The 14,216-nt window shown below is 38.7% G+C and overlaps 2 protein-coding genes across 4 annotated transcripts in view; one reads left to right on the top strand and one right to left on the bottom strand.

Annotated features, from left to right (window-relative positions):
• The window catches only part of cdk9 (cyclin-dependent kinase 9 (CDC2-related kinase)), a 15,044-nt gene extending 7,557 nt beyond the window's left edge, over nucleotides 1-7,487 (bottom strand). The window contains exons 1-5 of the mRNA XM_054758347.1: nucleotides 7,344-7,487; nucleotides 7,113-7,226; nucleotides 5,503-5,584; nucleotides 2,213-2,303; nucleotides 1,213-1,379 (exon numbers count right to left, since the gene is read on the bottom strand). Of these exons, the coding sequence (XP_054614322.1) occupies nucleotides 1,213-1,379; nucleotides 2,213-2,303; nucleotides 5,503-5,584; nucleotides 7,113-7,226; nucleotides 7,344-7,384 (495 nt within the window). The 5' untranslated portion in view covers nucleotides 7,385-7,487. The remainder of the gene's footprint in view (nucleotides 1-1,212; nucleotides 1,380-2,212; nucleotides 2,304-5,502; nucleotides 5,585-7,112; nucleotides 7,227-7,343) is intronic.
• fpgs (folylpolyglutamate synthase) overlaps nucleotides 6,821-14,216 on the top strand; it is a 51,819-nt gene continuing 44,423 nt past the window's right edge. Inside the window, exons 1-3 of one of the 3 annotated variants that reach the window (XM_054758337.1) lie at nucleotides 6,821-6,871; nucleotides 8,894-8,921; nucleotides 9,017-9,309. In XM_054758337.1, coding sequence (XP_054614312.1) covers nucleotides 8,909-8,921; nucleotides 9,017-9,309 — 306 coding nt within the window. In that variant the 5' untranslated portion in view covers nucleotides 6,821-6,871; nucleotides 8,894-8,908. Of the gene's footprint in view, nucleotides 6,872-7,986; nucleotides 8,009-8,893; nucleotides 8,922-9,016; nucleotides 9,310-14,216 lie in introns of those variants that run through there. The other 2 variants (XM_054758338.1, XM_054758340.1) reach the window with 2 other exon arrangements.

Genomic DNA, 14,216 nt, shown 5'->3' on the forward strand with positions numbered 1-14,216 from the left:
CCACGAGGGTGTGGAACACATTATCGTGCACCCACTACATCCAGATTGTTGTGTAAACTCTTTTTGTCTGTGACCAAGACTTGTCATGCTGGTTTTGTTTTATTTCTCACATTAAAAAATTCAGAATGCACTCATTGTATTTGTCAAATTTAATAGATTGTTACATTGTTAAAATGGCATTTTATTTGGTAAACACAAAAAACACTGATTACGATTTGAAAGGACGCAAAATTTCAAGTTATGACTTTAGATTTGACTCAACCGTTCTTGTCTTGACTTGACTTGGACTTGCACATCTTTACTTGAGACTTGACTTGAATTAAAGACTTGAGATTTGCAAAACACTGACCTTCTCCCACCTCTGGTATTTACACAATGCAACATTTCCTTCAGTAGTGGCATTGTTAATACATTAGACCAGGGGTCACCAACGTTTGTCCTTGTGAGAGCTACTTTTACAAAATGAAAATGGCCAAGAGCTACTCATTTTTGTAACATTTATTTTCAGAGCTTATTTTAAACCCAAACAAAGCGAATATGCTTGTTTTACCAGAACATGAACAAAATGCTGGTGTCCACAACTCACATGTTGTATTTCAGAATGCATTTCTTTCTACTGTTCTTTCATTATTAACTGAAAACCTGAATGAAAAGCAGGCTTGCGGGCACCTCATGTGGTCGTGGGGGGCTACCTGGTGCCCGCGGGCACCACGTTGGTGACCCCTGCATTAAATGATCATCATCATCATCACTGACTTGTCATTAATTCAACTAATCGCCCAGAGAACCAAAGTAGCTTCAAGCTATATTGTGTGGATCTACATTGAGTCTTGGTCACTGTGCTGTTTATTTACAACAAGCAGTTCATCTACAAGGTTTTTACAACACATACCTGTCTTTGTTTTGTTGTTGGAAACTGGAAAAATGACTAATCTGATTTTTTGGGCTGTCTCTGAGCAGTGTACTGTTTCTGGATCCTGCTTACCAACATGGTGGCCAAACCCACGCATGGCGTACTTCGGAAGTCGAAGTCAAGTAATCGGTCTTCCTATCTAGCGTCTTTGTGGTGTTGTGAACACGTCAGGTGCTGCGCACAGAAGGGGCCTCATCCCTAATATTTTCCACTACATATTTTGGCCATTTGCATATGTTTTGGCAGCATAAGCAATCATAAAGTCAGCATAAACGGAAATCCGGTGAGCTTTGCCTTACCTTGTTCCGGTGAATGTAGTACAAGCCATTGAGCAGCATTTGCATGACCTTCTTGATCTCCGCCAGGGTGAACTTCACATTTGTGTTGCTGAGCAGCCCGGCCAGGTCATGCTCACAGAAGTCAAACACCAGGTAGATGCTGCCTTTGTATCGATTATACTGAGTGGCTGAAAGAATTAGGAGATAAAAAAACATCAAGCAAGCACACAACATTATGTAGGACACCTTGTTGGAACCTGCAGACAAGTTCATGAGGATCTTCTATTCGATGTATATTCACAAATGGTCAGTGCTGGGTGAAATGGAAATTCCATGGTTGGAAGTGTTACATTATTGAGGTACAGTGATGATAAAATGAATGTTGGATAACACTTGGTCGATTAGATTTAAAAAAAAAGGACAAAAAAAACTCCGAGAGAAATATCTTGGTGTTATTGCTCTGATATGAAGAGTAAATGCATCCTGTAAAATGAGTTGCAGTGGAAATCGTTATTGCTGTGCTGTTTGCAAAATACGCAGACAATGCTATACACAAAACACTGACCAAGTACAGGAGTTTGGAAATCCAGAAAAATTATACTTTTGACACACGGCTCGCTCCTCCCCCTCCAAACATGTTTACGTTTGAGACTGTTGTAATTATAATGCAAGATGATTGAAGTACAGATGGAATTGGCGTCACGGAGTAGCCGCACATGACTGTGGTGCATTCAAGGACCGCCGAACAAAGTGCGAAATCTCAAAGCTTAAGGGAAAAATGATCAGTGATGCACAAAGACATAAACATGTACAAACTGTACATTTTACCTGTATTATCTTGTATTTATAAATTATTACTGACTTGGAAATGTGTGAAAAAAGTAAAAAAAAATAATCAGTAAAATCAGTAAAAAATAAAAATACATTTTTATTTAGACCAAAAAATCCATGGACTGGCGGGGCAGCAAATACTGAATTGCAACTGTGCAAGGGATCCACTGCACGGATAAATGCAACCAACCTTTGGTTCTGCAGATCTCAATCAGATTCACCACATTCTCGTGCTTGAGCAGCTGTAGGATCTTTATTTCTCTGAGAGCAGTGATTGGGAACTGAAACAGCAAAGAGAGAGAACATTTTATAAGTGAACCGTTAGAAAGTTGAATATACAATTATATATACTGCATTCAAGGTCATCACTTCTATTCTGCAGTATTACACAATTTCTCTTAATATGTGGACTAGTATTACCCTTATTTGGAATATTTCTGATTGTTTATTTTGCACTGGGGTGCTGCTGTCATTAAGTTTCGCATGAATGAAATGACACGTCTTTATTACATACATGAAGGTCATCCTGGGTGAGCCAGTATGCTGTGGGTTTCACTTTGGGAATCATTTTGGCCAATTCAAATCGGCCAATTAGAGCCATTAGAGAATAATCGGTAAAAAACAGTTAGTCGATTGACGCAGATGACAGGTAATGTGGTCATTTTCTTAAAATGAATGATACAGCGCAGTGTTGCTTAATCAGCTGGCCGATTATAGCCAAATAGAGATGTTTAGTAAAAAAAATTTAAAAAAAGGTTGTACTTTTTGCACTATAGCCTACCTGTTAGATTAAGAATGAAAAGAACGGTGGGACTGAGGGGGCATGTGAAAGTAAATGTCTTCATTCATATAGACTTTGCATGATTATTTTATTTCCCACAGGTTTACTGCCCTTTTCCACATCATATCTGTAAATACGTACATGTATGTATAGGTATATTGTACAGAATTAAGGTTTGATGTGAATGATTGCATCGTTTCATTTTGACTTGTAATGACGGCATTTCAACACCAGGTGGCGCTGTAGGCGCTGTGACTTGAGAGAGCCATTTCCAATTACCGCTCTTCTACTCGCTCGCCAACGTTACCACAGATGGATCGCCAAATGTGACAGGAAAAAACGTCGGGATGCTCAAGAGAATTCAGGACAGGTGAAAGAGGACAACCCAGAGCAGGAGGTCATGTTTCTACACTGAAGTTTGGGAGAAGTATGTCAACTTGTGTGGGAGCTCAAACGGGAGATGATTTGTTTTTGGAGCTACTTGAGAACACTGACATTTCCTGAGCTGAATGACACAGTTTGGCTTTGTGACTTAGCTTCTTCTGTGCACATACTGGCACACGTGAACCAGCTGAATGTGAAGCTACAAGGGAAACCAGTTTGTGCATGAAATGCAAGCCAACGTCAGAGCCTTCAAAGCCAAGCTGGTTTTATTTTCCAAGATAATGTATATTAATACTTTTAATGCTTTTTTCTGGTTATGTTTCATATGTACTGTTAACAAATGCAGTTTTTTTATATGTATCGTATCTTGTGCTGACCCGGCCCGTCTGTCAAATTTTAAAAGTCAATGTGGCCCCCGGCCCGAAAAGTTTGCCCACCCCTGGTCTAAATGCAAATATATACATGGCATGATGTAGGAATACGATAGAATGCCTTGGCGCTTTCGCTACTTTGTGCTATCTTACTAGGGGCCAGCATGTTAACTGTTAGCATTTTAAATATTTGTGCATAAATGTAGGGCTGAGCATCATTTAAATTTGAACCATACTGGTTCCGATTCCAATTCCTTGCTTTGATCCTGGTTCTTAACGATTCTCGATTCCGATGCTTTTGAGAGGCAGGGTCATAAAAATTTGCATGGTTTAAATGAGATCTTTTTGGATGAAATGTCTGAACTTCTCAATAAATGTTTATTGATATGAACTTTTTATCAACTTTACTTTGAATTTCTCACAGAGCTATTTTCAACCAATGTATTAATATCAAACCATTCAACTTGAATATAAATGTTTTGAAGTTTCTTTCCACAGATTTGTTCCTGCGTCCAGGCGTTATCATGTATTAAAAATGTCTTCTTCCAGAACATTCGGACATTTATTAAACAGGTAAGGTTTTATTCTATCCATATACTTACAAAAATGTGACTTATTTCAGCTTTAGGCTACGTTCACACTGCAAGGTATGATGCCCAATTTGGAGTTTTTGTTTAAAACCGATTTTTTATGTGGTTGTTCACATTACCATAAAAATGTGACTTGTTAATGTGAACGCAAAGCGTCTGGAAAGTGACGTGCATGCGCAAAAGCACAACATCACTCGCATTTCCGTGTGTTTACGGAAGTACAGATTGATGTGATGTGATTGATTTAATTTCCGATCCGATACTGGATAAAATTCTGTCTGGTATCGTCGATACGGATCCGATACTATGTGCAAATTCACCTAATGTGTCCGGTAAATTTTAAAAAATAGTTTACAGTATTTGAAATCATAGCATAAAGAATACAAGACATAATGGTAATTTACTGATTTATTTTAAACACTTAGGGTAGCGGGGTGATTTACAATATAGCCAAGCTAATATACAACATCAGAAAAAACAAGGGACAAAATCATATATCTGAAGTATCAAAAGTATCACTATTTTGATTTCAGAAGCATAAAGAGCTGGTATCTTAAGGATCGATATTTCGGTATCAATCCGCACATTGCTAGCATGCGCTTCTTAACACGTTTGTGGCAATTTCAAGGATTTTGTGCAACGGGAGTCAATATTTTCTCAACCAGTTGATTCTGTGCAGGAGATTGGAAGAAAGAGGGCAAACATTTTGGCTTTGGCAGTTTGTAGACAACTTGCTGCCACGTCTGTTCCAAGGTGCATGTGGGTGGATGTCTGAGTTAGGAGTGTTGAGACGTGACGAGAGCTGCTTCACAAACACCTTTTTCAAATAATTTTGGATGGGAAGAAGAACTTTTGCCTACATCGGTGAGTACCTTTATCCACGTCTTACACGATAAACCACGCCTTTCCATGACCGCCTCCTTCCGTGGTGCTGCTGTGTTTGGAATAGGTAATGCTAGGTGTATGTGTTTGTTTCTATGTTGCTATGTGACATCAATGTGCCTAGGAAAGAAGTTCCGGTAATGTTGAAAATGATCAAAATGAGGCAAAAGACTAAGTATTACATGTTATCACAGCATGTTTATAAAATGATAAAACGTTGTTAGAGGTTTTATAGAGGACTTTTATAGTCGAAATAGATGTGTCTCATGACATGCATTGTTAGCGCACTCATGCTAACTCGTTTTCCCTCTTTAGAACGCACAGAAACGGGAAAGAAATGTGTTAGTTTCACATAGATTGTGGATGAAGGGCAACCTTCCCCAAAAAGTGCAGTTTTCCTTTAAAAGTGTGGGCAAACCACAACAAAAGAGTAAAAGGAAGTAAAGTTCAATGAAAACAGAGTACATCTTACCCCTTCCTTTTCATTTTCCATTAAAACCTTCTTCAGTGCGACCTTCTTCCCAGTCTGTCTGTGTTTTGCTTTGAACACCTCCCTGTGAAGGACAAAGCAATATCTCAATATACATTCATGTAAAACGGAGTTTATTTGAGTCGTTTTTGCTTTTGTTTACTTGTTTTGCACGATTGACTTTATTTTGCTCAAACGTAATAATAGGGAATAATAAAATCATTTTCTTGATATTGTTACATTGTATTCCACGTACCCAGAGCTAGCTTCTACAACCGAGACTCTGACCACCAAGGTCCCTGCTTTTGGCTGCGCCCCGTTCCACATTGCACCCGACCCCTTTGGCCCCTCCTATGAGTGGTAACCTCATTGTATTAAATCATTAAATATGAGAAAACAATTCAATAGCAAAACCGCCCGCCTCTACTCAAAAGACAGCCCAACGTTTACCTAGTTTTTAAAAGTGAACTTATTCATATTTTACCAGTTCAAACAGCTTTGATACTTTCAAAGACAAACTTGTAATAATGTATTATTTTTAAACTCCCCAGATGTAGACAACAGTGATGGGGATTACATCTGTTTTAAGGGAACCTGTTCTTTAGGTTCTTGGGCTCCCAAATGGCTCCTCAGATTTGTTTCAGTTGCTTAAACTGATTTATTGCCTAAAAATGTGTAAAATGAATTTGTAATGTAAAAATATAGCACTGTTGTCTCTAATTATCTAGAAACTTTTCTCACTCGCTCGTCTCCCTCCCTCTTGTTCGTGTGCTCACGACTGTGCAGAGTGTGTAACCCCGCCCCTCCCTCTGTTGCTCAGCATGCATTCTGACCATTCACACATGGCTCCTTATTGGGATTCACTTCAAAGCAACAGTGGAATACAATGATTGCATTTGTAAAATAATTGCAGCCACTGTACGATTAATAATTCCAACAATCCCATAATGTAGGATAATTTCAGCGCTTCAATGCATGGCTATTAGCAAACAAACAGGTTTCATCCTGCCTCTGTATTACACGTACGTGCACGCAGCATGAAAACAAACAATGGACTATGAGCACGTCAAGGCAGGCGGGCAAAAAGGATCGTTCAAAAAGTATTAGTGAGATTAAGTCTCAAAATATTTATGGTACATGATTATTAAAAGGATGTTTAAATAGGAGTGATATTCTGGCTGTTCAGTGCAGCAGCTCATCCTGCACGCCACACAGGTGGGGGCGCTGTTCTGCCAGTGGGACCGTTTTCCAACATTGCTTTGTAGTTTATTTCAAGGTAAAACTGCATCATTATAAAACTATACCACTGCGTGTGGCATTCTCTGTGGTAATGTCTTACTGTAGCAGACGGTCCTGAGCAACGCCGAATCGGGTATGTACCCCAACTATCCTCAAAATACGATCATTTAAAATGTTTGGTAAAATCATATCTGGCATCTGGCAACACTGCTTCATCTCACTAGTACTGTACAGGAGTAAGTGAGCTACAACGCTGACCGCTGTTTGTTGCTTGAGTTTACATCCAGTTAGCACAGTGAGTCACATTAACACACCACAGTGGATTAACTAGAATTAAAATATACATAGTATTTGCTTATTGTTAGTTTACTCACCCAAATGTCCCTTGTCCTATTTTTGCTAGTTTTTCATATTTAGAGAACTCGTCGCAAAAAGGGAATTCGACTCCATCGTAGTATTTGGACATGATGGCAGCCTCTCGGTCAGGCCTGGAAGAAGACATTTTAGTCGTTATTAGGTAGCAATACAAAAATAAGCCCAAATGTATAATGACTTAATACAATGCAAATAGGTAAACATGTGTTGGGAAAACAACGTATTATTACTTTTCAGCCCCGCCAGAGTTATTTGTTTTATCTCGCTGCATGACTGCGGTGTCGAGTCAACCAGGAGCACATATGGTGCGTTTAAGATCACTCGGAATATGAAATGGTACTTTTCATGTATTTTAACAGCCGTTGTTATAAGTGGTAATTTACAATAAACAAATTATTTAAAAAGTAACAATGTACACCAAGGCCAAAATATACAGACAAACGTTGGTGTGATCATTTTAACCCGCCTACCGCCCAATACTGTATCGTGAAATAATAATGACTGATTAAAAGTCGGTACATGAAGGCATCAAATCAAGTGTCTCCAACAAAAGATGCCCCCTGGCGACTCGGAGGAATAATAACACTCATTAACGTCTAAATGTTGTATTAAAACATAATTATAACGAACAAGAAACAATTTTAACATGTTCCCATATTACGTAATTTTGAGGTATCAGTGGATAAATCCATTAATTGATCATATTATCATTAACATAATCTTGATAGAATAATTAGGATTTTAATTAAAAAAACAACAACAACAACAAATGATGTGATTGTGGTCTGTCTCCTGGAAATGTTTTTATTTTTGCTACTTCTACCACCCAAACTTCTGAGTAAGACTTTTGATTTAGGTCAGGGGTGTCCGAAGTGCAGCCCAGGGGCCATTTGCGGTCAGCAGCATTTTTTTTTTTTATTGCAGACAACTGCAACAATGGAAAAATCAGCAGTAATTTTACGAGAATAAAGTCAAATTATTACAAGAAAAAATTTGTAGTTGTCATGTTCTGTTGTTTGTGTTCTGGTTTGTGCTGTCTGTGTTTTGTGTGGCCTGGTTTGTGTAGTGATTAGCTCCTGTGTCTTGCCCTGACCCCTGTGTTTCTTCCAGTCAGCTCTCTTCTCCCTCTTGTGTCGAGCACATGTGTGTTTTATTGTGTAATTAGTCTATGTATTAGTTCCCAGTTTTCCATCCTGTTTTTGTTGGATTTTTCTTTGTCGTTTGTGGTGAGTCTGCTATCTGCCCTATGTTTGTTGCATATTTTGAACTTCACAAACTGGAACTTTGCATGGTTATATTTTTGGATCCTGAGTTGCCCAGTGCCTGGCGTTAAAGCTTTTTTGAGTAGCATTCCACTGTTGCCTTAGTTGCTTCCCTGCACTATAGGGTCCACAGACGCTTTGCCGCCACATCCTAACTGTGACATTAGTCTCACGAGAAAAAGTTGTCATTTTATGAGAATAAGGTTGTAATATTGTGAGTGAAAATGTCAGTAGCAGTTTTTTTTTAATCAGAAGAAAGAAAGAAAGAAACAAAACAAAATGTTGTAATTTATGGAAAATAAAGGATTGTGGGGAAAGTCAAAATATGATGGTAGTAAAGTCATATTACAAGAAGAAAATTGATAGATTATTGAGGAAGAAAGTTTAACTATTTTAAGGAGCAAAGATTACACTAATATACTTTTTCACCAATATCACAAAGCTGAGATGCAGTTTTTTTTCTTGAAATATAACTTTTTTGCATATCAAAGTGTCCCTTGCATCCTCTCTCTTTTCAGTATTTCAGTTTGGACATGCCTGATTTAGGTAATTTTAAAATATAACCTAAATCCACATTATGAAACCAAATAATAATAATACCTTTTGTAGTTGATTTCTATTTTTATTTTTATCTTTTAAAGTTTTTGGCTCAGTTCAGCGCTGTCTTTTGCCGACCTGCAGTGACTTCGGCCATCTAGTCACGCCCTTAACACCATATTTGGTTGCATCTTCCTGTAAGTGGCACCAAATGTGGTTTGAACTTCCGATGACAACTCAGCGCCCCATGATGGCGTGCATGTCTCGCTTGTGGAAACGGACCTCCTTGCTCGCCGCGCGGCTCGGAAAGCGAGTTTTGTCGTGCAGGCTGGCGGGCATTCCATTCCAGCACTACAGCACCAAGGCGGTTCCTCAGATACCAGGGATGGAGTACCAGGTGAGCTTTGTTTACGTCCGTACTGTCCCAACTACACATCGTTTGCTAGCAAGCTAGCTAGTCAGGAAGAACACATGTTTTATGCCGCAACTCTTGAGTTTTACAAAGTTTCCTGCTCGACTTCGACATGGTTGACAGGAACACACTTGGAGCAAGCGTTTGTCAGCGTTGTCTGGAGCCTTATCATTCATTTACTGTCAAATGTAGAGTCGAACTGTGGACAGAGACTATCAAGCCACAAGTATAACTTAGCCAAACGTCAAAGTGCATTCACATAGCTAGCACAGCACGTGCTCTGCTTTCCTTGGAAATTCAAGACAATATTTGTCGTCCTCCTGACGACAGAGACACTTGAGTACAGCCCCAGGCGCTTCCCCCTTTTTTTTTTATTTTTTATTTTTTTAAAAGAGCAAAAGGTGTATTTTTAATTAAAAGCTACTTAAATGTTTATGAATAAAAAAAATAAAATGCACAATGTAATCTATCACAAACCTTTTGGTGGTGGTGAGGTAAGAACCTTACACAGTACAGTGGTATTTCCATTTTTGTGTTCCAAAAGGTCAGATGAAAACCAAGCAATTTTTCCCATAGGAAATACAGTAATCCCTCATCACTTCCTGCTTCAAATGTCACAGTTTCACTCTCACTAAACTGTACTTTTTTTTGCCCAAAAAATTTCCAAATTAAGTATACAAATACAGTGGTGCCTTGGTTAGCATCATTTGTTCCAGAAGGCCAGGTTCAAACAAAAAACTGACTCTAACCCAGGCAAGTTTTGCTATAGACAATAATGTAAATCAAATTAATTCGTTCCAGACCCCCAAAAATTTTAACACAAAACACGTTTTTATTTGTTGCATTTATTTCAAATATGCATGGGTTACATTGGGATACATCTTATCACCTTCCTATATCACAGCAATCCCTAAGGAATTAGTTCACTTCCTGTATTCAATATACACGATTCACAAAGAGCCAGGGAAAATTCACGTAATGCGGTCAGGTCTGGAACCAATTTCCCATGATTAAAAAACGGACGACTCTACAGTTTGTTACGCGTGCCATTTTGCACGCTAACCAAGCGGGCTAACGCAAACCAAGGCAAAATTTTTGTTCACCAAACAACTCTCTTACCCAGGTACTACTGTATATAGTAAAGCAATGGTCGCTGACCTTTTTGAGGCCAAGATCCCTGGTCTCGGCTGTGAACCTGCACAAGATCCAGATTTAGGACGACAATGAACAAAGCAAGTATGATAGCCACCCGCTGTGGTCGAGGACCAATATGGCCGCCGCCACGTACAAAAATTACATTTTTAGTCATTTAATGTTTGCTTTCAAAAAACGAATGTACAACATAATTACAAACAAAATAGAATATATTTAAGCAACGTTGGAAGAATCATGTCATGTGACCCTTTTAACTTTCTGCTTCTCTAGACCGATACAGAACTTTTTTAAATATAAATTTTTTTAAATTTAGATTTAACTGTAGTTTGTAAGAAGTTGAGTGACTCAAAGTACCTGTAGATTTGTCCTAGTCACATATCGTGACGTCACTACTATTTACAAAAAAAAAAAATTAGGACAAACCGTGGTTCCAAGGGGTTTTAGCTGACAAAAACTGGTATCTTCAAAAATGGCAAAGGGCTGGTCATCCATCGCCATCATCCATGATGAAATAGCAGATCGCTTCAGCCCCAGGGTTATCTTGGCAAACTTTGCACTTTTCAAACGCCGCAGCGAGAGGAACAAGCCCTGGTCATCGTAGCGATGCTGGTGTTTCAGGTGGCTGTTAATACCTGAGTCGCATTAGAGGCAGAGGCAGCCTGGATGGCGTTGGAATTAAAATTCTTGGTTTATTCTTGGATATTCTAAGTGCATTCTTAAAATTCTGAGTACATTCGAAATATTAGGGCCCATTCTTGTGGCCGGCCCGAATGTTTTTAGCATGTTAAACTGTCAAGGTGGATTTGAAGTGGAAAAATATTGAACGGCATTCAAAAGGTATTCTATAACTCTGACTACATTCTAAATATTTTTACGGTATTTGCATATTGTTAGGGTATTTCCAATAGCATTCGAAACATTCTGATCGCATTTGGGGGGGTGGGGGGGAGAACACAGCCAGCTGCCACTGAAACGTCACAGCGTCTCCTTATTCACATCACATCACTGACAAGGAAAAGTGACAGTGACTATGATGCGAATAATGTGTGGGTAAATATGGAAAATAGGTAGCACCAAATTGATCTGTTGCGGTCAAAATTAGTGAGTGGTCGGCCGCCACAAATGGATGTATTGGGAAACACTACAGCTCATTTTGGGTAGAGTGATACGCATGGCAGCGTAGTTGATGTATTTTTAATCTGTCAGCTGAAATGCAGTAAATGTGACTGACTAGCTGCCAGGACATAGAAATATTTGAATGGTTGCCATGGCATTTTATTTTGGCTTGTGTGTTTGACTCAGGATTTTACACAGTTATTTTGGAGAGCAAAACCGGTGGGTTGTATCATCTCCTCTGGCATCATTCAAGTCCAGTTGGATTTCTTTTCCCATATTTGTACACTCAAAGGTGACTCAAAGCCATCTCTTAATTTGCAAGCCCTTTGGCAGACTGGGTGTGCTAGTTTCCGCCAGTAGAAAGGAGCTGGTTTCACTTTCTCCCCTTTTCTTTTCCTTCTCCCAACGACACTTTGATCGTATTGACCGATGCCTGCAGAAACTAACACCTCAGAGCATGAGGTCTGTGGCTAGATTTTCCTTGTCGTCCACATTAATGCCACATCTTTTGAGATTACATTTGAGTCAGTTTACTACGGTGTAACTGGGAATAAAAAAAGATGATTTAATTTTATTTGAACATGCATACAAGTTAAAATGGAATACATCATAGTACAATTCGCATTTGTATGTAAGAGCTGCTGTAACCTGCAGCCATGTGAAATTCGCATTTCACATGTCCAAAAGGAGTAAGAAGAAGCAAAACTTACTTAATCCTACACCCCCTCCATTTCACGTCAATTGCAATACATTTATTCAATTCTTGTTTCATATGTGGTCTCTTTTAATAAGTAGAAAAGTGATAAGGGAATGTAACAATGTGGTAATATGATTGTCAAGGTTTTTCCACAATCTTAATAAATGATAATCATATAAATCAGTATAATAAATAAATACATAAAAAAATAATCAATACAAATAGACATAACAGAACAAGTTCAAAACTCGTACATTTTGCAAACATCAACTGCTTGTATTGTTTCTTAAAATCGCTCATCTTGGTGCTTTTTGAGTTCCACTCAATCCGTTCCATAATTTGACTCCACATGCTCAAATGCTGTGGGTTTTTAGCGTATTTCTCGCTGATAAGTGTTAATTTTAGTTTTTCTCTGCGATCATATTTTTCCTCGTGTAGTAAATTCTCTGTCCAACGCAACTGAGAATCTTTATCTGAATACTTGTACAGTTGGCTTCTTCTCTGACACGTTTCTTTTATCTTGCCAGCTGATGTCTTACAGAGACCGTAATGGCATGTGTATTTGAATGCAAACATTGCAAAGCTGTTATGAGGGCTGACCGATTCCGATATTGTGGAATAAAACAAATTCTAAACATTTGACTATTATTAAATACTTTATGAGAAATTGTGTGGAAAAAGCAGCAGCATATGAACAATTTGATCAAATCAAAAATATGTGCAAAAGGCCAGTAAACCTGTGTGAAATAAAATAATCATGCAAAGTCTATATGAATCAAGACTTTTACTTTTACATGCCTCCTCAGTACCCAAATTCCTATTACTAGCCTTAACAGAGGCTAAGTAGGGATGTGCCAATCCACATGTTTTGGCTTTTGTTACAAACATGAATTGGTGAAATTGAATATGGTTATGAAAATAGCTCTTCAAAGCATTAAAAATAATGCAGCTTAGTATTGCTGAATTTACTTTATTACACAGAATGACCAACAATCAATCAATTTGTGATGTGATTTAGAATATGACTTTTTTATTTTTATTTATTTTTTAACTTTCTTCAACGCAGTATTAATTTGACTGTCCTTTAGTATAAACAACCAGGGGTTACAACTGCACTTACCGTGCGAGCTCCCTGCACCATGACACAGCAGTCCAGGCACAGTGGGGAGAACCACCTCTGTAGCTACGGAGCCGAATATCCAACGTGAAACTAACTTCACCGTGGTACACCGCGGACATGTCTGAATGGCGGCGTTACGTTTTTTTTCTTGCGGGAGTCAAGGGGCAATCAGCTCTGAGGTGCATTACTGCAACCTACTATGTTGGCGTGTGGCCCAGAGTTGCAAACGTTATACGGCAACCGGATCTGCGCGATCTCGTGGCGGAAGCAGATATTATCCGATCTTCACAAATACAGCGGATCAGCAGCCGATCCCAATCATGAAGATTGGAACATCCCTAGATATAAGTAGGGTTGCATATCGTTTACATATCTGATTGCGGTGCCAAATCTGTACCTTTGCAACAGTGCTTGAACCTTTACTTGGAAAGCATTTGTTAGCGGCGTCTAGACATGAGATGACACCCCGATAGTCACTTTTACACTCGTATTACCCAATACAGTAGGCATAAGACATATTAGACATACTGTAAGACATAACAGACTCTCACTCGAATACTCATGAGAGACTCATGATGCACTTCAGTCGCTATAACAAGCGGAGAACAAACATGCAGTGAACATTCACATTGGCCTGCTGTTGGCAATTAGCAATTTTTACGCTTAATTTACAGAAGGTCAAGAATACATACAATTTTCTTTAAATATTCATATTTGTTTTCCTAATAAGCTGTATTCAACCACAAAACAGCCATCTTTTTATTAATTTTGAAAAATCGTGAGTGAGGGAGCCACGTTCGAACA

The sequence above is a fragment of the Dunckerocampus dactyliophorus genome, chromosome 17 (genome assembly GCF_027744805.1).
Source record: "Dunckerocampus dactyliophorus isolate RoL2022-P2 chromosome 17, RoL_Ddac_1.1, whole genome shotgun sequence".
Lineage (NCBI taxonomy): Eukaryota > Metazoa > Chordata > Actinopteri > Syngnathiformes > Syngnathidae > Dunckerocampus > Dunckerocampus dactyliophorus.